Source organism: Dendropsophus ebraccatus, chromosome 1 (genome assembly GCF_027789765.1).
Source record: "Dendropsophus ebraccatus isolate aDenEbr1 chromosome 1, aDenEbr1.pat, whole genome shotgun sequence".
NCBI lineage: Eukaryota > Metazoa > Chordata > Amphibia > Anura > Hylidae > Dendropsophus > Dendropsophus ebraccatus.
This window is the reverse complement of record NC_091454.1, coordinates 65898816-65923580: the sequence shown is the minus strand read 5'-3', so window position 1 is coordinate 65923580 and position 24765 is coordinate 65898816. Positions and strand designations below refer to the sequence as shown.

General features: G+C 43.3%; 1 protein-coding gene across 5 annotated transcripts in view; it reads left to right on the top strand.

Moving 5' to 3' along the window:
- The window catches only part of CPEB4 (cytoplasmic polyadenylation element binding protein 4), a 65268-nt gene extending 40948 nt beyond the window's left edge, over positions 1–24320 (top strand). For 4 of the 5 annotated variants that reach the window (XM_069972156.1, XM_069972164.1, XM_069972188.1 and 1 more), the window contains 7 exons: positions 7789–7812; positions 13462–13635; positions 17909–17998; positions 19150–19268; positions 21958–22072; positions 23215–23396; positions 24077–24320. In XM_069972156.1, coding sequence (XP_069828257.1) covers positions 7789–7812; positions 13462–13635; positions 17909–17998; positions 19150–19268; positions 21958–22072; positions 23215–23396; positions 24077–24304 — 932 coding nt within the window. In that variant the 3' untranslated portion in view covers positions 24305–24320. The remainder of the gene's footprint in view (positions 1–7788; positions 7813–13461; positions 13636–17908; positions 17999–19149; positions 19269–21957; positions 22073–23214; positions 23397–24076) is intronic. The other variant, XM_069972170.1, reaches the window with a different exon arrangement.
- Positions 24321–24765: the final 445 nt, after the last annotated feature.

Below are 24765 nucleotides of genomic sequence, written 5' to 3'. Positions count from 1 at the left end.
GTTTGGGGACAGCTACATGCTGGTTAAGAGTCTCTTTAAAGGGAAATAGCAAAATGCTAGAAGACTAACCTGTTAGTTCTCATTGGGCCAAAGAAAATTAGCAAATTAAAAAGCAATTACGGCTCCAGAGGTCCCGACCATCTGAGTGACGTCGCAGCCCTGCCACCGCTGCCAGAGCGGAGAGTCATCGTCTCTAACCTAGACAAAAAGCTGTCAAATATAGGGAAAGAGAAATGGACCAAAATGCACTTGCTAAATTGCTAAGTTTTTCAACTATTTATCATATAATAAAAGTTTTGGAGATGAGCATACCCCTAATAGTAAGACACTATTCAAATGTAATGTTACTTAAATAGATTAGATGTGCTTGGTGGATTTAGCAATCACATTTTGTTTATAATACAAATCAGTAAGAAACTAATGGTGGTTTTACACGGAACGATTTATCGTTCGAATTTGCACGATAACGGTCGATTTGGAACGATAATCGCCCGTGTAAACGCAGCGAACGATCAAGTGACGAGCGAGAAATCGTTCATTTTGATCTTTCAACATCTCAAATCGCCGTTGATCGTTCGCAAAAAATTCGCAGATCGTTCCATGTAAACAGTCTTTCAACGATTTCACCTATGAATGAGATAGGCTAAAGCGATCGCAAAACGATAGCAAAAGATTTTTCCGTACGATGTATCGTTCCGTGTAAACGCTGATCGTTATGAAAAAAACATCGTTCATTCTAAATCGTTAATCGTGCGATCGGGCGAATTATCTCTCCGTGTAAAAGTACCATTACTAGCATTGATCAGTGTAGTGTCAGGCTGGGGTGCAATGCTCCCTTACTCCTCCTATATACAGAGGAGCACAACTCTACTTTTAACAGACCTTTTTAATTAACCTACCCTTATAGAGCTATGGTAGCATGTATAGCGTTCTCATTCTTTGGTGGATGGCTTATCACCTGATCCCTCTCAGCAGCCCTGATAATGATTATGTGACCTTACACTAAATACTGCAGTCACTGACCACATCACATGATCTTGCTTCAGGAATGGACTTGATTTCAGCACCCCCTTCTAGGTTGCTTTGTATGTTAGTTCTTGAAATGACACCAGCAAATAAAAATTTAAGAAGGTTATCACACTAATGTAGTTATTTTAATAAGCCTGCGCTAGTGATTCTCTTTAAGGGATTGTGTAGGCATACAATATAAAAAAATAAATATGAATGAATATAGATGAACATGACACACATATCTGTTATGGTGTTGTTGCAGTAATTTCCCAGTTTGGCAGCATTAGACACAGACTTTAGTAGGGACTTAAAAGACTACAACAATGAAATCTTTGTCCCTCTATTTATTTACAGACATGAACATAATTAAAGGGGTTTTCTGGGATAAAATGATATTTAGTTATGTTGCGAGGGCTGCAGGGGACATGTCGGTGAGGTATACTTTCCTGTCCCGCTTCACTGCAGCTGTTGGGCTCCGGGCCGCTGCTGTCGGCAATTTTTAAAACTGCTATTGACTAGAAATGGCATCTCAACATAAACTATACCGTCTATGTCGAGCTTCCATTAAAGACTGGAACGGCATGTCACTGAATGTTTTAAAAATCGCTGTAATGGCAGAGAGCGGGTAGCCTGAGACCTGGGACAGGTAAGTATACCTCAATGACATGTATCTGGCAGCGTAGCTAAATATCAGGTTATTCTGGACAACCCCTTTTACGTTATGCCCTGTCCATAGTATAGGGAATAACTAGCTGATTGGTGAGTGCCCAAGCTCTCCAACCTCACTGTTCATGAGAATGCAGGTGAAATGTCTTGCGGAATGAGCAAAGCACCTTCACACCCATGACCAGCGATCTATTCATTATCCATGGGGCTACTGAACATTGTGGGGGAAAATTTCACCCCCATTGTCATGATTGGTGGGGGTCCCAGGTGTTGGACACCCCATTGATTTGCTAGTTATCGCCTATCCTATGGACCTGGGATAGAATTCATGGAATAAGCGTTTTTGTGAGGAATCCCAGCCTAAACCAGTCCAACACTTCTGATCTGTATTTGGAACCCCACAAGAAAAATCCGAAAACCAACCCCACTTTCAGTATGTGAGGAATACAAATAGCCTTAGGACAGAGCACAACACACTGCTTTCACGTGACTGCCAAGAAGGGGAAGCTGAAACTGGAATGCCAATGATGTTGTAAGTGGCTGGTATTTTCAGCATGTTTTTTTGTGTAGTGGGTACTGGGAAGGGGGCATGACTTCTGAGCATATGGTGGCTCCAATATAGGAACTCTGCTACTTCCCTATTGCTAGAAATCAACATCAACAAGAATCAGGATTTACATGAGTTACATTAAGCATATGGTGTCCATTTGGTAACAAGCCATAAAGATTACGAATATTTAGAGAACATTGATGTCATACTGATCTGTTTGATGGGATGTGTCAGTAAAACCAAACATATTACTGTAATAGGGTTATTACATTAATGTCATGTCATGTCATAAAGGTTAGACTGCTATAGAGCCTTGTGAGAATATAGAGGAAGGACCAGGATCTTGGCTCTAGCTGCAGTCTAGCCTGCAATACAGCCATTAGTAGGTTTTGACTCGGATGTTTTTGGCTACTGCAATACCTCGCTGCAGGGATGTACGAGGTACAGTATTGACCCTCACCTCTTAATCATTGAAGGTCAGGTTTTCATTCAGTTCCATTGCCCCAAATGTATGAAATCAGACACCTACCAGTGCGGTCTGCCTTTACAAACATATGTGAAAGAATAGGTTTCCTTGGCCAGGCAGCTGTATACAAGCAGTGTCACACGCATGGAGTGGTGTAAAGCGTATTGTGACTGTAATGTAGATTGCGATGTATAGTAAAATGTGCCTTTTTGTGCACTAGTAGGCAAAACACGATTCTGTACCATCTTTTGTCATATATGATAATACTGATCACAATGCAAAGTGTACAGAATTCATTTAGGTTCCAGTCCTGTTCTTACGAACCACAAGATTCTCCTATTATCTATTGTGTTATGCTGTGTTTTTATAACGCAATGTGTGAACCCAGCCTTAGAGTAAGGCCTCGTTCTCACGTTCTGTATTGCGTGGATCCGCAATTATGGGCAGCACTATGGACCCATTCATTTAAAAAGCCCATTCCGTATGTGTTACGGGCTGTGATAACTTTTTCTCTATTGATTAAGTCCGTGTACTGCAGAGCGTGTGAATGCAGCCTACCGATGCACTTCCGCACGCCCGATGCATAGCCTGGAGCTATGGGTTGGTGCCTACAGACTATGGAATGTGTGAATTAGGCCTCGGTATCGCTAAGGCAGGGTTCACAGCACTTTTGTGTCATCCATTACACAGATACACTGGCAAAATGTTAAAAAGAAGCTGACGTATCCATGCTCAGAGTTCAGACAGGCACCGGCCCCACTGTTTCCAATGGCCTGAACAGATTTAGCTAGTTACTACATTCAGGAAATTTTTCACATGTACCAGTTTTGTCTGGAACTTTTGCAGGTTTTTGAGTCCAAACAATAATGGTCAATTCTTCTCATTGTGAGTTCATGTATGTGCCATGCAGGGTGTGTGCGAGCAGTGCGGCTGCACAGGGCGCTGTGCACACCCAGTAGGAAGGGGGCGCCACTTGCTTCCCCCTGAGACCATATATCGCCGGCACAGCAGCCTTGCTGAGTGTCAGCAAGGAGAAGCCTCCTCTCCCCCAGACATGTGACTGCAGCCTGGCCCCCTCCCCCGCCCCCCACAGCGTCTCCCGGCTCACAGATGCCCCAGCCCCCGCCCCCTCTCCCTCCGGACGGAGACATCAGCAATGTGATCCTCTGCTCTACCTCCTCCACCACCTCCTCATGGGCAGAGACATCCTCCACTGATCCTTCTGTGTGAGTATATGTATGTATCTGTCTGTGTGTTAGTGGAGTGTGTGTGTGGAATACAACAACTCCCAGCATGCTCCTGTGTAGTGTTGTCACGATACCAGAATTTTGAGTTCGATACCAATACCAACTTTTTTTTTTCAATGCTCGATACCAATTCGATACTGAATAAATTACATAAAAAACCCCACAAGAATAGAAATTGAAGTCATGTACCACTAGCTAGCTGGGGATGGTGGGGGCTGTAGTCATGTAAGACACACACTTAAGCTACCAGGAGGATGGTGGGGGCTGTAGTCATGTAAGACACACACTTAAGCTACCAGGAGGATGGTGGGGGCTGTAGTCATGTAAGACACACACTTAAGCTACCAGGAGGATGGTGGGGGCTGTAGTCATGTAAGACACACACTTAAGCTACCAGGAGGATGGTGGGGGCTGTAGTCATGTAAGACACACACTTAAGCTACCAGGAGGATGGTGGGGGCTGTAGTCATGTAGCACACACTTCAGCTACCAGGAGAATGGTGGGGGCTGTAGTCATGTAGCACACACTTCAGCTACCAGGGGGATGGTGGGGGCTGTAGTCATGTAGCACACACTTCAGCTACCAGGGGGATGGTGGGGGCTGTAGTCATGTAACACACACACTTAAGCTACCAGGAGGATGGTGGGGGCTGTAGTCATGTAACACACACACTTCAGCTACCAGGAGAATGCTGGGGGCTGTAGTCATGTCACACACACACACTTAAGCTACCAGGAGGATGGTGGGGGCTGTAGTCATGTAACACACACACACACTTAAGCTACCAGGAGGATGGTGGGGGCTGTAGTCATGTAACACACACACACACTTAAGCTACCAGGAGGATGGTGGGGGCTGTAGTCATGTAACACACACACACTTAAGCTACCAGGAGGATGGTGGGGGCTGTAGTCATGTAGCACACACTTCAGCTACCAGGAGAATGCTGGGGGCTGTAGTCATGTAACACACACACTTCAGCTACCAGAGGGATGGTGGGGGCTGTAGTCATTTAACACACACACTTCAGCTACCAGGGGGATGGTGGGGGCTGTAGTCATGTAACACACACACTTCAGCTACCAGGGGGATGGTGGGGGCTGTAGTCATGTAACACACACACTTCAGCTACCAGGGGGATGGTGGGGGCTGTAGTCATGTAACACACACTTCAGCTACCAGGGGGATGGTGGGGGCTGTAGTCATGTAACACACACTTCAGCTACCAGGGGGATGGTGGGGGCTGTAGTCATGTAACACACACTTCAGCTACCAGGGGGATGGTGGGGGCTGTAGTCATGTAACACACACTTCAGCTACCAGGGGGATGGTGGGGGCTGTAGTCATGTAACACACACACTTCAGTTATTGGGATGATGAGGGCTGTAGTTGCACTTTTCCCTTCTTTCAGGGCATGGTGAGCAGGATTTGGGCGGCAGGGTAATTTGCAGGTTACAGCCCCCCTCCCCCACTGATGTCTGCCCGGGAGTTCTGAGGGCCCCGGCCGCTCCTCGTCACAGTCCTGCGGCCCCCCACCTCACAGTGCAGCCAGATGGAGTGGCCGCATCTCCTCCTGACCTCCAGCCTTCTCCTCCGTCCTCCTCTCCCCGACCCCCGCTCTCCCTCCTCACCTCTAGCCTTCTCCTCCGTCCTCCCGCTCTCCCTCTTCAGCTTCCTCACCTCCAGCCTTCTCTGTCCTCCTCTCCCGGACGTCCCGCTCTCCTCCGTGCAGATCCACATGCCACATAAATCATCTCTCTGATAACAGAGTCTGGCTGAGCCGGACTCTATTATCAGACAGACACCGGCAGCGGGGGTCTGCTACACACAGTAGCCGCCCCTGCTGCATACGGAGCGGCTCAGGAGGGGTTAATGCCGCTGTCAGTGTGACAGCGGCATCAACACAACATAGCCGGCACATGCAATTGCAATGTGCCGGCTATTTGAAATTGGCGGGAGCGGAGGGAGAGAGCGCGGAGGAAGTGACAGGCGGGAGCAGGGAGAGGCATACAGAGAACACGGCGGGCGCTCAGCTAGCCGCCTGCCGTGTTCTCTGCTCTATACTTTATGTTAAACTGCGATATTATGCAAATTAACATAAAGTATCGATACCAGGAAATCCTGGTATCGAACCGTTTTTCTGCCCGAAATATCGATAGTAGTATCGATATTTCGGTGCATCGTGCATCCCTACTCCTGTGTGGTGTGTGTGGAATACAACAACTCCCAGCGTGCTCCTGTGTGGTGTGTGTGGAATACAACTCCCAGCGTGTGCCTGTATGGTGTGTGTGGAATACAACAACAACTTCCAGCATGCTCCTGTGTGGTGTGTGTGGAATACAACAACTCCCAGCGTGCTCCTGTGTGGTGTGTGCGTGTGGAATACAACTCCCAGCATGCTCCTGTATGGTGTGTGTGGAATACAACAACTACTCCCAGCGTGCTCCTGTATGGTGTGTGTGGAATACAACAACAACTCCCAGCATGCTCATATGTGGCTGTGTGTGGAATACAACTCCCAGCATGCTCATATGTGGCTGTGTGTGGAATACAACAACTCCCAGCATGCTTCAGTGTGGTGTGTGTGGAATACAACTCCCAGCATGCTCCTGTGTGGTGTGTGTGGAATACAACAACTCCCAGCATGCTCCTGTGTGGTGTGTATGTGTGTCTGTGTTTGCGGGATATATGTACTGTGTGTCTGTGGGGGAGATTTATCAAACATGGTGTAAAGTGAAACTGGCTCAGTTGCCCCTGGCAACCAATCAGATTCCACCTTTCATTTCCCAAAGAGTCTGTGAGGAATGAAAGGTGGAATCTGATTGGTTGCTAGGGGCAACTGAGCCAGTTTCACTTTACATTGATGAATCTCCCCCGTGTGTCTGTATGTGTATATGTGATTGTATCTGTTTGTGTAAGCAGTATATACAGTGTGTGTCTCCAAGAGATAGGCTTGGGATGGGCTACAATCAGCCGGGGGAGGGGCGCCAAAAGAATATTCTGCACAGGGCGCCATCTACCCTAACGCCGGCCCTGGTGCCATGTTGCCTCTGACTGGATATTATGGGCTCTATATGCAACAATGCACGCTACATTTTATCTGACTCTTGACATTTTTCTCCTATGGTAGCTTCACACATAACACATTGCAGTGGGTCGCAGCAGACCCGTACCAGATTTGACTAAATGAATGAACACAGCATCAAATCTGCTGTGGATCCGCAGCAGATTTGACAGTGCGGATCTAATGCTGTGTTCATTCATTTAGTAAAATCTGCTGCGATACGGTACGTGTGAAGCTACCCCTAGAATGAATATAGATCGGCAAAAACAGTGGTGTCAAACCTGCAACCTTTCAGCTATTGCAAACTACAATACCCATCATGACTGGACAGCTAAAACTTCGGTGTGAATTGTTACCTGAAGGGACTCAGATTTGATGCCTGTGCTGGAAAGTAACCAATTCCTCATTCACATGACTGAAGTGTTTTGTAGTTTTTGAAGCCTAGTTCACTCAAACTGCAAGGAATCCGTGTCTTGTGGCCATAATGCAGATCTAGGTAGCAGTTTTACGGGACAGCTGTGTGTGAATATACCTGAAGTATGTTAGATCTGTTCTGTTACCTTTCCAGGTTATACAAATTCATGAAAGAATTTTTATGTAAGTTTGACGTCTTCAGTATTCTCCTCCTGTACTAGTATCAAGCTGTAACCACAGTATTTAGGTGCACATCTAGATTTCTTACTAGATATATGCAGTAAATGACATACTGTACAGGGGATGTAATTATATTTCTTAACCTTGATAACATTTTCTGAAAGGTTCTTTTCTTTCTCTAACACGCAGCAAGGACATATGGGCGAAGGAGAGGTAATATTTCCGCTTTTTTCCCATCTTCTAACAATGTTTATATGTCAGTGATAAGTACCAGATTATAGAGCTTGGCAGTATAAAAATGTGTTCTGATCATATCCTTTAGTAATGGCTAGAGTAAAAGCTCAGATGCTAGACATTTGATACATAGCTGTATAAAACTTGTCTGTGTCTTCTTTCTGTTCTAAAATTGCTTAATTTCATTGGTGGACAGTGTCACCTAGGTCGGGCATTTCTGTAGTTGGGCCCCCTCTCCCCAAGCCCAACTGCAGTGAAGCTCCGCCTAGGTAACACTGTCCACTGCACAGAACAACAAAGAGTCAGTATCACTTTAAGTCAACTTTATACATTAAATGAATATCTGCCGAAATAGCTGTATATGATGGGGCAAGTCAACCATCTAAGGGTCTTTTTACACTCACAAATTTATCTGACAAATTATTGAAGCCAAAGCCAGCAACAGACTATAAACAGAGAACAGGCCATAAAGGAAAGACTGAGATATCTTCTTCACGAAGGGAGGACGTCCTGTTATCTTGTGTGAATACAAACACGCAGAAAATTTTAAAAGTTAATTTTTGAGACCTAGGAGGAGTTGGTTGTCATGAGAAATATGGTCAAAATCAGTGCTGGGGCCTTTATAGCACTGTTTTTAATGCTACAGGGCCATTTTGGTGCTGATTGGTTCCCTTTAAGGGTCTGTTCACACATACAGGATCCGCAGCAGATTTGATGACACAGATTTGAATCTGCGACAGATCCGCAGCAGATTTGAAGGCCAAGATTTGATTTGCTTTGAATCTGTGACTTCAAATCTTCGCCATTAAATCTGCTGTGGACCTGTACGTGTGAACGCACCCTAAGGGTGTATAGCCCCTTTTCTCTTTAATGCACACCACCTGCAGTTTTGAGCCCGTCTTGAGGGACTCTGCATTCTTATCTACAGCCCCCACAATTCCCCTACTGAGTTAAGGGGTAGACTTAGACTCTATCTAGTCTGGGCTTCCATACATGTCATTACTCTTTCTGTCTCCTTCCCTCAGTTCTGAGCTGCTAATTTCTGGTGAAGACACAGAAAATTGTATCTGAGTTCTCAACCCCCAGCTTAGATACAGTTTTCTATGTCGTCAGCAGAAAGCTGCAGGCTCAGAACTGCGGGTAGGAGACAGAAAAGGGTAATGACATGAATGGAATGAATTAGTAGTCTCAATTAGTAGTCTCAACATATACTTTACCTAACCAGATAGTCCCTTTAAGCCCCTAATGTTGCATCCTAGGGTAGGTTCACACTACGGAATCCGGGCGGATAAGTTCCGGCAGATTCAGTCGCTAATACCTGTTCACAGCGTTTCACCTATCCACCCGTGCCATAGATACCATTCTATGGCCAGGCGAATTCCGCCTTCCGCCGAAAGAACTGACATGTCTATTCTTTCAGCGGACACCGGAATGGTGTCTATGGAGCCGGCGGATATGTGCGCCACCGTAAATGGGTACGAGCGACGGAATCCACAGAAACTTATCCACACGGATTCCGTAGTGTGAACCTACCCTAATTCCCTTGACAGGAGATGCATGTATGTTTCCTTAGCAATAACTTACAGGTTTAGTTCAAGAAATTGTTTTCACATTATTATTATTATTTATTATTATTAATTATTATTATTATTATTATTATTATTATTATTATTATTATTATTATTTATTATTATTATTATTTATTATTTATTATTATTTATTTTAAGACCATCATTTGTCATACTGAATCTGTTTACACCCATTCCGTCGTCCATCCCCCCCCCCCCCCACCCCACACACACATACATACACACACACCCTTTTTGAATACAGTAAAAAAAAAATAATAATTACAATTTTTTTCCCCACTAAATTATCATATTTATATTTAGGGTCATAAGGACATAGTTATATATAAACAATAAATTCCAAGGAACCTGCATTTACAGGCAAACCTTCAGATTTTGGACTGCACTCTGCAGTTGCAGAATATTCTGGCCAGCATCCTTCTTTCTCTCAGTTGTACAAGATATTTTCTGCTAAATGTTTTGAACCTACACAAGCTCTAATACACACATTTGAACAAGCTTTAATACAATCTTTAAAAAGAGTAGTAGTACAGCCTTTCCCATCATGGCTGTGTCGGGGTGGGGGCTTCATAAAGAGCCTTCTGTGTGTATATAACCTCTCCCCTCTGCCATTGTTAGTACTGTTTGTCGTCGGTATAATCTCGTACAGTTTCTAGCAGTACAATAGACTTGTCATTCTGTTATTATACCCCCTAGTGATAGGAGATGACCCACATTGCAGAGCAACATAAATGGCAGAATAAAAAGTTTTAGCCCACTGTGTATTCCCCAGTGGTCATGGTGAAAAGCGTAATATTCGATTTTTATATTAAAATAAACATGAGGGAACATTATATATAGCCATCGATATGGAGCAGGGATGGGGAAACTATAGCCCTCCAGCTGTTGCCAAAGTACAATTTCCATCCAAAGCTTTAGCTGTCCAGGCAGGATGGGAATTGTAGTTTTGCAATATTTGGAAGGTCGTACGTTCCACGTCCCTGTTATAGAGTGTATGGTGCTCTCTAGACACTTCACCACCAACAAATGTAGTTGGTGGACATAAGAGATATAAGCCGCTGCCAGAGATGGCTGCATCTTACATCTCCACATAGAGAACACAGGAACACTTGGCTGTGCCAAATGTTCCATTGTGTGGGGAGGATGAAAGAGAACTTGGCTGACAGTTATCAAAGGTGTATGCCCACCCTTAGGGCCCAGCTGTTAGCCAGCAACCAATGGGATTGCTGGGATTCTGCAACACCAGAGATCATTGTTGATCGACCATATTTCTCCCTATGTAAACAGGGCATGTACTGCCAAGAATGAGGGCAGTGAAGGCCACACTAACAATTCAGCAGTTGGGCGGCCATACACTCACTATGACTGAGCCGTGTAATGGCACTTTAAATTTAAATTAAATAAAGTGTTCGTATCAGGCAGGTGTCTGAAGCTTTCCTCCTAGAAGGGTCCCTTTACATAGGCAGACACATGCATGTGGGAACACAGCCTTACTCCTTTATCATAAAAAAATGCACAGTGGCCACACATTCATATGCGTTGGGGGGTGCTGAAGAAATCACACTCTCTGTGCAGATATAACAAGTACATGAGAGGTTTCTCTGGGATATGGAGAGATGTGCTCTGTCAATGGGCCTCCATATTTATCAGCTGCATTTCTACTATACACAACTATATTACTATCATCTGTGTTGTAAAGTGATGTCTCTTTGGTGTATTAGTTAGCTGTATGATTTTTTTTTTGTCTGTGCTTGTGCACCTTTTCTCACAACACGCGTCCCTTTCTGTTCAGTCTTTTTTGTTTTTTACCTACTGGCATTTTTCTTTGCCCACAGAGTACATGTTTCTGTGTTTTGTAAGTATTGTGTAGATGAGACTAGAATGAAGTGGGATGCATTACTCTTTATTTTAGCCAAACTGGGTCAAATATTGCTACTGGAGGGGCTATGTATTATAAATACATCTATTGTAACTAAGCCCCATTTACTTAAAGGGTGCATGGCTGCTGAGATAGTCGGCAAACAAGCGGGACACTCTTTCTGCAACAAAGTAGAAAAGTGAGAACAAGATAGACGAGAAATAAATGATCTGTGCCGTTACTGGGAAAGTTGGCAAAGTATCTATATTAATACTCTTCCTCTTGCACTACTCTACATTGCCCTCTTTATGCAATATTCTGTGACTTGGAGAACATGTTTTCCATTGCTCCTGCTTTTTATTTAATACACTCTCATGTGCTGTTCTTTATATAGAATACTGTATTATACTTTTGCGGTTATGCTTGGCTATGGTGTCATTCTGTGATACTTACAGTATGTTAGTTACAGAGTATTGTAAACTAGGAAGGTCTGCTTTGTCCACATGTACAGTAAGGTACCAGACAGCCTCCTTTCCTAATCCTTCCCTACACATGAATAAACATCAGACTACGGGCATGCACTTGGATCTGACCTAGGATGGCATGGGAGACGGGAGCATTGCAGGTTCCACCCTGAAGAGATGTACACAGGGCTTAATACCACACTGTCTCCTGCTGCTGAAGAAGTACTGCTATAACCAATTCACATCTGAATTGCAGTTCAGCTTGAATGGTGGTTGGGAATGAGAATGTATTGATTTGCTGGATGCAATTGACGTCCGCAGTAGGCATTCATGTGTTAAGACAATTGATGTACAATTTCAGTTTTGTAAAATGCTTCTTTTCTGTATGAAAGGTTACTTTTTTTTTTAGTTATTTTTTAAAATCATCTTTGTCCTTTTTTATATTTGTAATAGCATGGTTGGATGAATAGTTATAGTCAAGGTCTATATATAGACTAGGCGAAGAGAAAATGGTGTTTTAAAGCAACTCTGTACCCACAATCTGTCCCCCCCAAACCACTTGGACCTTCGGATAGCTGCTTTTAATCCAAGATCTGTCCTGGGGTCCGTTCGGCAGGTGATGCGGCTATTGTCCTAAAAAACTACTTTTAATCCTGCAGCGCTGTGTCTAACGGCCGGGGCTTACATTTGTATATGCATTAGGCTGGCACCACCTCTCCGTCCTTCCTCCCCACCCTCCTCATCATTAGGAATGATCCAGGAACATTTACTGCTGTTTTGAGCTTTGCACAGGTGTATTAACGATCCAGCCCATGTTCATTATACACACAGGTGGGGAATAGGAAGTAATCTGCCTGGAGCATTCCCAATGATGAGGAGGGTGGGGAGGAAGGACGGAGAGGTGGTGCCAGCCTAATGCATATACAAATGTAAGCCCCTGCCGTTAGACACAGCACTACAGGAATAAAAGTTGTTTTTATGACAATAACTGCATCCCCTGCCGAATGGACCCCAGGACAGATCTTGGGTTAAAAGCAGTTATCTGAAGGTACAAGTGGTTTGGGGGGGCAGATTGTGGGTACAGAGTTGCTTTAATCTCTACAGCAGTAATGTGGTTTCTGGCAGTATCTCATGGCTGCATGTGGATAAGGACTAATATTTAAAGGGGTTATCCAGCCTTACAATAATGATATATTAATTATAATTTAAGTATAGGCCATAAATATTATATTGGTAGGGTTTTAAATCCTGGCACCTCCAACATCAAGTGTTTGAAAAGATTGCAGTGCTTGCACAGGTGCAGTAGCCCCTTTATTGTTTACTTATGCTTTTTTTTTTTTATTAGTAGAGGCAATGCAAGGTACTGCAGCACTGTCTTGTTTACTTGAACGACGCCACCGCCCATTCATATAGCTGATCAGGGTTCAGGGAGGCTAACCCCCGCTGTTTTAATATTAATAAACTATAATGAAGATAAGATTTTGGAACGCTGCGTAACCCCCTTAAGGACATAGCTTAGTATATAATGCAGAAAAGTCATTCTGCACATCATACTTACAGGAACTTTCTATTTGTCCTAGATTTGTCACCCAAGGGGAAACCAACATTTTCCCATTGGTTGCTTGTTTGCATTTCACTTTATTTCATTGCATTCCAATGCCTACTTACACAGCTGAATGCATGTATACAGTTATTTATTATATTGTATTTCTCGTAGGCCAGTCCTGTCTGTTTCCAATGGAAGATGGCTTTTTGGATGACGGTCGAAGTGATCAAACCCTCCACAGTGGCTTGGGATCTCCTCACTGCTTTCCCCATCAGAACGGTGAAAGAGTGGAGCGCTATTCCCGCAAAGTGTTTGTGGGTGGTTTACCTCCTGACATCGATGAAGGTCAGCAGAGTCAATAACACCTATTAAATGGGGCCCTAAAGTCTTTAATGATATGTGCATTGTTAAATGCATCTATTATACATATATAATGAGAAATGCAGACTTGGTAGAACAGGAACTTGTCAATGGCGCAAGCTTGTAATAGATATTATTTATTGTGATTTTAATAGTTTTCCCTAAGACCAAAGGTGAAAAGAGTTAACTTACAGTCATTGCCTGAATTAAATTTCTTCATAAATAAAACCATTCTTACCCATATATGCGACATTGCAGCCCTTTTGTCCACTCTCCTAATGCCACATCTGGTACAAACACAGTCAGTGTATGACACACATAGATAGACATATGACTTCCAAGGCTTTTAAAGGTAGCTTCATACACAACGGATCTGCAGCGGATTTTACGCTGCGAATTTGAAGCAGAATCCACTGCGGATCCCTTGTCATTTAATTTGAATGAGAAGACATACTCGCAGTGGGAATGACATCCCGCTGCGAATATGTAAATGCCGCCTGTTAACACCCCGTGTGTGTGTGTAAAGCTACCTTTTAAAGGGATTTTTGTATTTCCCCAGAAAACTCCTTTAATAAACATACTATATAAAACTGATCTGATGATGGATACTAGTCGGGTTTTACACGAGGGAGCGGATGATATATGTTCTAAGGGCTTATGCACACAGATTTCTGATAGCTCTGTGTGTGAGCTATATATTTAGATCTAAGGTGTAGCTGGAATCCTGTGTGGTAATATAGAATTTAACCCTTTGGTCCCGCACAAGGACGTAACTGTACGTCCTCGTGCGGGTGCGGGCGTTCGGAGCGGGGCCGCGCGGCGACCCCGCTCTGAACCGCCGCGATCCCGGGTGCCTCATGTAGCCCGGGATCGCGGCTATTAGCAGGCACGGTCCGATCGCCGTGCCCGCTAATTAGATAATCGGAGGCAGCTGTCAAAGATGACAACTGCCTCCGATTACCGGATTCAGCCGTTCCCTGGTGTCTAGTGGGGGAGATCGCTCCTCCGGCACGTTGTCCCGGAGGAGCGATCTCCGTTACTGAAGCCGGCCGGGGACCTCTCCAAGATGGCGCCGTCCCCGGCTCGGCATTCGTTTGTTTTCGGCTGCAGCAGCCGAAAGCAAACGAGTGCCGATCTCATTGATCTTTGCTGTATAACTATACAGCAAAGATCTCAATGAGAGATCAAAGTGTATATACTAGAAGTCCCCCAGGGGGGCTTCTAGTATATGTGTAAAAAAAATAAAATAAAGTGTTATCAATAAAAAGCCCCCTCCCCTAATAAAAGTCTGAATCACCCCCCTTTTCCAAGGTTATAAATAAAAGTAAATAAATAAACAAACACGTTTGGTATCGCCCCGTGAGTAATCGCCCAAACTATTAATTAATCACATTCATGATCTCGCACGGTAAACGGCGTAAGCGCAAAAATATCCCATAGTGCAAAATTGTGCATTTTTGGTCGCATCAAATCCAGCAAAATTGTAATAAAAAGCGATTAAAAAGTCGCATATGCGCAATCAAGGTACCGATAGAAAGTAAACATCATGGCGCAAAAAATTACACCTCATACAGCCCCATAGACCAAAGGATAAAAGCGTTATAAGCCTGAGAAGGGAGCGATTTTAAGGGACATATATTTGTTAACAATGGTTTGAATTTTTTACAGGCCATCAGAAAAAAGAAAAGTTTATACATGTTGCATATCGTTTTAATCGTAACATAATCGTATCTTGAGGAACATATAAAACATGTCAGTTCCATAGGACACACGGCGTAAAAACACAATCCCCCCCAAAGAAAAAGAATTGTGTTTTTTTTTTTTGTTTTGTTTTTTTTTTCAATTTCACTGCGCATATAATTTTTTTCTGGTTTCGCAGCATATTTTATGCAAAAGTTCAGCCTGTCATTGCAAAGTACAATTAGTGACGCAAAAAATAAGGGCTCATGTGGGTCTGTAGGTGTAAAAATGCAAGTGCTATGGCCTTTTAACCCCTTAAGGACTGGGGCAATTTTGATTTTTGTGTTTTCGTTTTTTCCTCCTTGTGCATAAAAGGCCATAGCAGTTGCATTTTTTCACCTAGAAACCCACATGAGTCCTTATTTTTTGCGCCACTAATTGTACTTTGCAATGACAGGCTGAATTTTTGCATAAAGTACACTGCAAAAGCAGGAAAAAAAAACACATTTTGTGTATTTAGTGGATATGTGTTTTTACGCTGTTCGCCCTGGGGTAAAACTGACTTGTTATATATGTTCCACAAGTCGTTACGATTAAAACGATATATAACATGTATAACTTTTATATTATGTGATGGCCTGTAAAAAATTAAAACCATTGTTTACAAATATATGTTCCTTAAAATCGCTCCATTCCTAGGCTTATAGCACTTTTATCCTTTGGTCTATGGGGCTGTGTGAGGTGTCATTTTTTGCGCCATGATGTGTTCTTTCTATCGGTACCTTGATTGCGCATATACGACTTTTTGATCACTTTTTATTAACATTTTTCTGGATTTGATGCGACCAAAAATGTGCACTTTGGGATTTTTTCGCGCTTACACAGTTTACCGTGCAAGATCAGGAATGTGATTAATTAATAGTTCGGGTGATTACACACGCGGCGATAGCAAATATGTTTGTTTATTTATTTACTTTTATTAATAACCTGGGAAAAGGGGGGTGATTCAGACTTTTATTAGGGGAGGGGGCTTTTTATTAATAACAACACTTTTTTTTTTTTACTTTTACACTTATACTAGAAGCCCCCCTAGGGGACTTCTAGTATAAGTGCTCCGAAAAAAGACACAGAGGACGGCACTGCTAACTCCTTAGATAGCTATTCAGACCATGCCGATAACCTGCGGTATGCACCTCTTGTGTTGCTCAATCCAAGAAACAAACAGTGTATATGTAAATCCAAGAACAGAATAACGGATGGCACTCACCAGGTGATGTCAAAGTGAAATTTCGGCTTTATTGGAGCATGTGAGGAGCGGGGGAGGCTGGAGTCGGGTGCCCGCAGTTTCACGGCAAGAGCCGCTTTGTCAAACCCACCAAAGCGTCTCTTGCCGTGAAACTGCGGTCACCCGACTCCAGCCTCCCCCGCTCCTCACATGCTCCAATAAAGCCGAAATTTCACTTTGACATCACCCGGTGAGTGCCATCCGTTATTCTGTTCTTGGATTTTCTAGTATAAGTGCACTGATCTCTCATAGAGATCTCTGCAGCATAGATATGCTGCAGAGATCCATGAGATAGGCACTCATTTACTTCCGGCTGCTGCAGCCGGAAGTAAACGAGTGCCGAGCCGGGGATGGCGCCATCTTGGAGCGGTCCCCGGCCGGCTTCAGTAACTGAGATCGCCCCACTAGACACCAGGGATGACGCTGCAAACTGTAATCGGATGCAGCTGTCAACTTTGACAGCTGCATCCGATTACTGTATTAGCGGGCACGGCGATCGGACCGTGCCCGCTAATACCTGCGGTCTACAAGCGGCACCCTACAAGCGGCACCCGGGACCGCCACGGTTCAGAGCGCGGCCCCGCTCTGAACGTCCTTAACGACCGCAGGGCGTAAATATACGCCCACGGTCGTTAAGGGGTTAAGCGCAAGGAGGAAAAAACTAAAACGCAAAAACTAAAATTAGTCGATCCAAACCCGCATTTGATTAGCGGTGACTGCTGAACTTGGATAAAGCCCTAAGGCTATGTGGAAATCATGGATATAGTCATTGACTGTATCCATGTTTTCCAGACAACCTTAGAGCTTTATCCAAGTTCAGCAGCCACCGCTAATCAAATACCGAATGTTCGGGTTCGGAACGACCCGAACCCGGTTCGCTCATCTCTAGTTATCACTCAATAGTACATTTTCCTACATTGGTGTAATTTAAGATTTAGTATATTCCACATACTGATATACTTGTGTGGTTAATGTGGCTCAGTGGTTAGCACTGTAGCCTTGCAGCGCTGGGGTCCTGGGTTCAAATCCCACCATCTGCAAAGAGTTTGTATGTTCTCTCCTTGTTTGCGTGGGTTTCCTCCGGGTACTCCAGTTTCCTCCCACACCCAAAACATACAGATAGGTGGATTTAGATTGTGAGTCCTAATGGGGACAGGGAGCAATAATTGGCTAAACTATGTAAAGTGCTGCGGAATCTGTGTGCGCTATACAAATAAAAGCATTATTATTATTATACGGGAAGCACCATTATTATTACTGCGCTAATGTACATTTTATGTATTTTTCCTTTAGATGAGATCACTGCTAGTTTCCGTCGGTTTGGTCCCCTGATCGTGGATTGGCCACATAAGGCAGAGAGCAAATCTTATTTCCCACCAAAAGGTATGTTATTTTGCCAAAGGCTAGATTCACATGTAACATATCCGGAGCGTATTTCATGCGAAATCCGCTGCAGATACCTCTCCTGTCAGTGTCAATGTGATTACATACTCGCAGCAGGATTGTCATCTCGCTGTGAGTATGTAAGTGCCGCTCTCATTAACCCCCCGCCACCGGGAAGATATTTTACCTGCTCCACTCTCCGGCCGCATCTGAGGCTCCCTGCTCCCGGAGGTCCCGTGCAGCAAATCCGTAACTGCAGCGGGGCTGTTCCAATGGTAGGCGAGGGGGCGGGGCTAAGTGGTGCTATTGCCGCAAAGCCCCGCCCACTTAACGCAACCATGATGTATGATATAAAATAAGATATGAAAACTGCTAAATGTCAGTGTCACTTTAAGCCCTGGTGTAAGTCAGTCCAAGGACTGCATGCAGAAATCTGATTTTTGTAATAGGCCTTTTCTGTATGTGGATGATGTGATTCCTGATATATCTCCTATCTATCTATTGCCTGTCCAATTCCATTTATCCATTCGGTTTGACATCTTGGGGGGCTTTAGAACCAATTACCATTTTTACCAGAGTTATGGGCTCAACATACAATGGTCCTTCCAGAACACATTAATATTCTATGTTGAGGGACCACTGTACAGTCATTGAGGAAAAGCCAGAAAGATACCATGTACAAGATCTGTATAATATAAATTGCAACAAGTTACTGAACAGAACAACTACAGGTTGGTATAATGCAAATCACAAGTGTAAAAGGAGGGCATATAAGAGACATATATAGCGGATCACAGTTTAGCTGTCAAGTCTAAAACCTCATTGCCATGAAGTGTAGTATTTTTGGGGCATCTTCTGCCCCCCCCCCCCCCAAAAAAACAAAACAAAAACATACCATGAAGTCAAGCTGGGACATTCTTTTACAATGTTATAGCTCAGTGCCGTGCTGGCCTGTATGTTTGCACATTACATTTCTTCCTTTCTCATGCCTAACCATATCCAGTTTACCAAAAGGCTAGTGTCTGTGCTCCACTCTGAGATCTGCCCAATATCCTATCTGAGGTTAACATGACCTGGTAAAAAGTTTCAGTTAATATGGGTTTTTATATAATGGTTCATCTTACGCAATTGTTTTGTATTTTATAACCTAGGCTATGCATTCTTGCTGTTTCAAGATGAAAGTTCTGTGCAGGCTCTTATTGATGCTTGCATTGAAGAGGATAGTAAGCTCTACCTGTGTGTGTCAAGCCCTACCATTAAAGACAAGCCTGTGAGTATTCATTATAAAAAATGTCATAATTTCACTTTGTAGTTATTCAGGCAAGGTAAGTTGAAGTACAAGTATCACCTAATGGCTAAGCTTGGAAAATAAGTCTTCATTGAAGCACCTCCAATGTTTACACGGGGACTTGAAAGCTTTAACTGGGTGGAACATCCTGTCTTGTGCGCTGCTTGACAACTTCAAGTGTGCTTCATAAGTTCTTCTTCATTTCAGAATAAGGCCAGCCATCAAAGTGCGGCTGAAACCATGGTCTTGTGAATAGCCCATTAGTAGTAAAACCTGCTGTGTAACAGGTATATAGAAAAAGCAGAAGATGCTTTTGTCTGCTGGAGGAGAAGATGGTCTGATCTGCTATCTTTTGATCTGTAATTGCTGAATTATTGGATCTTTTACCATTCTAAACTCTGGCATTATAAGCGTCTTATGCTGCTATAATCTAATACATTTTAGTATCAATGTAAACCAGTGCTGATGTGAACAGACACAGTAGATTGCGCACCTAGCACCTGATTTCATTGGCCCAGTGACCACTGGACAATAGGTGGACAATTCTAACTTTTTCTTAAATAGGATAACACAGCCATCAGATTCTTAGAGAGTCACTGTCGTATTTTTTTTTTTTTTTTTTTTGCAGAAATCAATAGTCCAGGCGATTTTAAGAAACTTTGTAATTGGGTTTATTATCCAAATCTGCCATTATCTGCATGTAAAAAGCCTTTTCCCAGGTCCCCCCCCCTCCTTCCTCTTTTTCATCCAATCCAAAAAATCTGAAAATTGTGACTTGTTGCAGGAGTCGTACCCTGTCTGTTCTAGGGAGAGGGGAGGGGGGAGGAGGAAGGAGGGAGTTAGCCGGCAGCAGAAAGCAGATAACAGAGGATTACAGGCACAGAGCTGGGTGACAGCTGTAATCTGAGCTCAGACAGGTCACTGGTGATGGTCAGAAGAGATAACGGGTGAGGGATTTGTAGATTAACTCTTTGTTGTCCTGTTTTGGTCTTTTCTTTAGCTCTCTCCATAGGAGAACAATGAAGACAGGGGGGAGAGCTTCAAACTGCTTTTTCATGATAAAAATGCATTTTTCGGATAATAAACCCAATTACAAAGTTTCTTAAAATCGCCTGGACTATTGATTTCTGCAAAAAAAAAATCACGACAGTGACACTTTAAAGTATCAAATTGTTGTCAGATCTTCCTTTCATGATAGGATCCTCCAATAATTATCTAATTAAAAAGGTTACGCTTTTTTTCTAGACATCTAATTTTTTTTTTACCATATTTGCTGAAAGCAATGGTTTTTCTTTCTTTTCTTTTTTTTAAATATTCATTTTCCTATAACTAGACTGCCATAACAGTCAATCATGTGACTGCAAGGACCGCTGCTGTCCAAGGCCAGTTTGATTTTTCAAGCATAGTAGTTTCCACTGTCCCCACTACAGGTTCTGTTCAGATGACAACGCCCTGTGGTGTGGTATTGGGTTGTCCAGTTGCTAACTCAATGTCAGTCAATGTTTTCAAGGGAAACTTTTAGCAGGTTAGATAAATCTTACCTGCGAATACCTCACTGTTGCACACAGGGTGCTGAGGGTGAAGGTAAGTTTCCTTGTTATTAGAAGTTTATTCTTTATGCCAAGTAGGCATTTTAGTGCACTGGGGGCGGGATTAAGCCCCAGGCCGGAACGCCCCCAGTGCACCAATCTGTCCTTGACCAGAATGCCCCCAGTGCACCAATCTGTCCCCGACCAGAATGCCCCCATTGCACCAAAATGCCTAATTAGCATAAAGATTAAATTCATCATAGCAAGGAAATGGCACCTTTATCCTCAGTGACCTGTGGACCATAGGGAAATATCCGCCGGTTAAATTTTTCTAACCTGCTGATAATTTTCCTTTGAAGAAGCCCCTGTCAAAGAGGGAGTGGAATTTTGCATGTGCTGAACTAACTTCTTGTGGAATGCGTTCCTGTTTAAAGCTGCACTATCAGCAAGTTTGGGCCATTGAACCTGCTGATATGAGCCAGCTGCTCTTTGCCTCAGGATTTCCGGGCTGTACTACTTATTGCTGTGGGGTCCGGTATAGTGGTGTTTTCTGATAATTCCCGATATGTTAGTTATAAGGTTCAGAGCATTTGGGGCATTCCCTATGCATCCAAACACTGTCTCGTCCCGCCTAGCTTGCCCCTTCCTGGCCCGCCCACTATGCATATTCATAGTTAGGCCACTTGTTACGGCTGCTTCCTGCACATGCGCCGTAACAAGCGGACTAACTATGCATATATGAATATGCATAGTGGGTGGGCCAGGAGGGGCAGGTGGGACAAGCGGGTGCTCTGACACATTGGGGAACGCCCCAAATGCTCTGAACCCGATAATCAGCATTTCAGGAATTATCAGAAAACACCACTATACCGGAGAGCCCGGGAATCCTGAGGTAAAGAGCGGCTGGCTCATATCAGCAGGTTAACGAACCTGCTGATAGTGCCGCTTTAATGAAAGTGAACTAGTAAAATGTTAGTTTAGCAACTTAGTATTTGTTTATGCAAAGTAAGTCCAAAGCCGAGCTAAACCTTAAGCATTTACAATTTTTCTAACCAAGTATCGGAAACTTTTAGCCTCAGAAAAGAAGGTTGGACCATTCTGCTGCAGCCACAATTAATTTTATTCACTGTATTGCTTTACAGGTTCAGATACGGCCCTGGAATCTTAGTGACAGTGACTTTGTTATGGATGGCTCTCAACCTCTCGATCCACGAAAAACTATTTTTGTCGGGGGTGTCCCGCGACCTTTGCGAGCTGGTATGTTTTACTTGTACAGTTAAAGCCACTAATTTTTCATTGTTTTTAGTGTGTACAGATATTTTGACATAGACATAAACTTAAGGGGAAGGCTATTGCTTTAAAGGGGTATTTCATTTAAATATAATTTTTCATATGTTGCTACCCATGGTGAGAGTAACAATTTATTCCATACTTGTTATCTATTCAGTCTCCTTCTCCCAGTTCTGAGCTGCTGCTGAGGACACAAAAACTGTGTGTGAGCTGTTCTCTCCATCTCCCTCTCTTCCCCCTTCCCTTCCAAGACGGCTGATTTAAACACATGTAATTAGAGTCTCTGGACGGCTGTATCTGCACTCTGTTATGCTGAGAGGGTTAATCACCGTAAGGTCAGGAGCAGCTTAACCTCAGATTAACCCTCTAGGTATTACAGAGTGCAGATACAGCCAGCCATGGAGCTGTTTATATGAGGTGTCTCGGAAGGAAGGCGTGGGACAGGGAGAGAAAAACTCGCACACAGTTTTCTTTGTCTTCAGCACAAAGTAGCAGGCTCAGAACTTGGGGATGGAAGTATGGAAGGAATTGTTAGTCTCCGGGAGGCAGGATGATTCAGTTGATGTATTTCACCTGAAATAGAGTGGAATCCCCTTTAACATATATTGGGAGATAGGGTTCATGTGGGAAAGCCTTGGCTGTCAAGGCACGATGGGGATTGTAGTTTTGCAGCAGATGGATCGCCACAGATTCCCCCTTCCCAAAAACCTTGTCCTACAAAAATAAGCCCAATTGTGGTTATGTTGATAGAAAAGTCAAAGGTTATGGTGGGAGAAATAGAAGAAAAATTTATTTTTTTATTAAAGTTTCATTGTTCACTTCCACATGATGAAAATCTGCCCTAATCATTCTTATGAAGCGCCTGTATGTGGTTATCACCAGGACAGAATTTTATCCTCTTGAAGGTAACAGTGAAAATTCCCATTTGCAGACCGCAAGCAGAAGAATTGCTGGTATCAGTGCCTCGTATAGATGGATGTTTTAGGGAGTTCTTTTCTTTATACTAATTTTCATAGTAGATATATGTCCATATTCTAGTGTATAAATAATCTATTTCTAGTGCATATGACTCTTAATTTGTTTTTCTTTGTTTTGTTTTGTCTTCATAGTGGAGCTAGCTATGATTATGGACCGCCTGTATGGAGGTGTATGTTATGCTGGCATAGACACAGATCCTGAGCTAAAATACCCCAAGGGAGCTGGGCGCGTTGCCTTTTCCAATCAACAAAGTTATATAGCTGCTATCAGCGCCCGCTTCGTTCAGCTTCAGCATGGAGAAATTGATAAGCGGGTATGTGGATTTCAGGTCATGCATTTTCTTAACCTACAGTAAGATGCATAATATAACCAGATGGAAACATGGTCTTTCTCTTACTGCGCATAACACTCCTCTCTTTTATTATTGTGAAATAACCCCATTTTAATTTAAAGGGTTACTCTGATTAAAGCCTACTTGCCACTTATCCACAAGTAAATCATCGAGTGGGGTCCGACCTCTGCCTCCTTTGTTTTGAATACAGCCGCGGGTCAGGTGTACGCAAAACAAAAGAGGCAAGGGCCTATCTGGAGATCACCAGGGGGTGCAGAGGTTCGACCCCAGCTCCGCAATCTTACTCGTCTCCAAGTAAGTTTTAATTGGAGAACCCCTTTTAAGTTTAAAGGTATGTTCACAGAGATTCATGATTTGGCTCAGATTTTGACTTCCCTTCTGAAGGAAAATCTGCCACAAGTCTGCAGCATTTTGGCCCTCTGTGAATATACCCTGAATGATGGGGATCTGATTGTACTTTCATTTAACATTAGAGACCTTACATGAACTTAGATATTAGTTATATCTGCTGCTCAGAGTTTTGCAGTTGTCTATAGGATATACTTCATCCTACATATGCTGTAAATCATGTTGTATTTATTCATAAATTTCCTACTGTATACTATGATTTTGATTTGTATCTATGCTTACTCCGTGCTCAGGTGGAGGTGAAGCCATATGTCTTGGATGACCAGCTATGTGATGAGTGTCAAGGAGCTCGCTGCAGTGGCAAGTTTGCTCCGTTCTTCTGTGCTAATGTTACCTGTCTGCAGTATTACTGTGAATATTGCTGGGCTGCTATCCACTCGCGTGCTGGCCGGGAGTTCCACAAGCCGCTGGTGAAGGAGGGAGGAGATCGCCCGAGGCATATTTCATTCCGTTGGAATTAAACCACCCATTGCTTAACTTCCTTCCAAGGATCCAAATAAGTGCACTCTTCTGTTCTCTTAACCCTCCTCCCTCCTACCATCCTTAGGAAAGCATGTCCTCTTGTTGTAGTCTGTATTTTAAAAATAGTATAATGAAAGAATGACCTACACCATAGGTATTTGTAAAGTCTTGTGTCATTGAGAACTGTATTGGAAAGCCTTTTTGTTCATAACAATATCACTCTGATGCATGCATGTTTCATGCTGTCCTCATCGAAAACCAAGGGAGCAGGGAGACTGCAACTAATAATATTATTAAACTTTTTTTTATTATTATTATTATTCTAAGAGAAGAGTTTGAGAGCTTGCAACTAGATAATTATTAAGAAAAGAAAACCAGAGTATTTTTTTTAATTAAATTATTGTTAAAAAAAATTAACAGAAGAATACTGTTAATGTAACCATGCAACCACAGTAACACT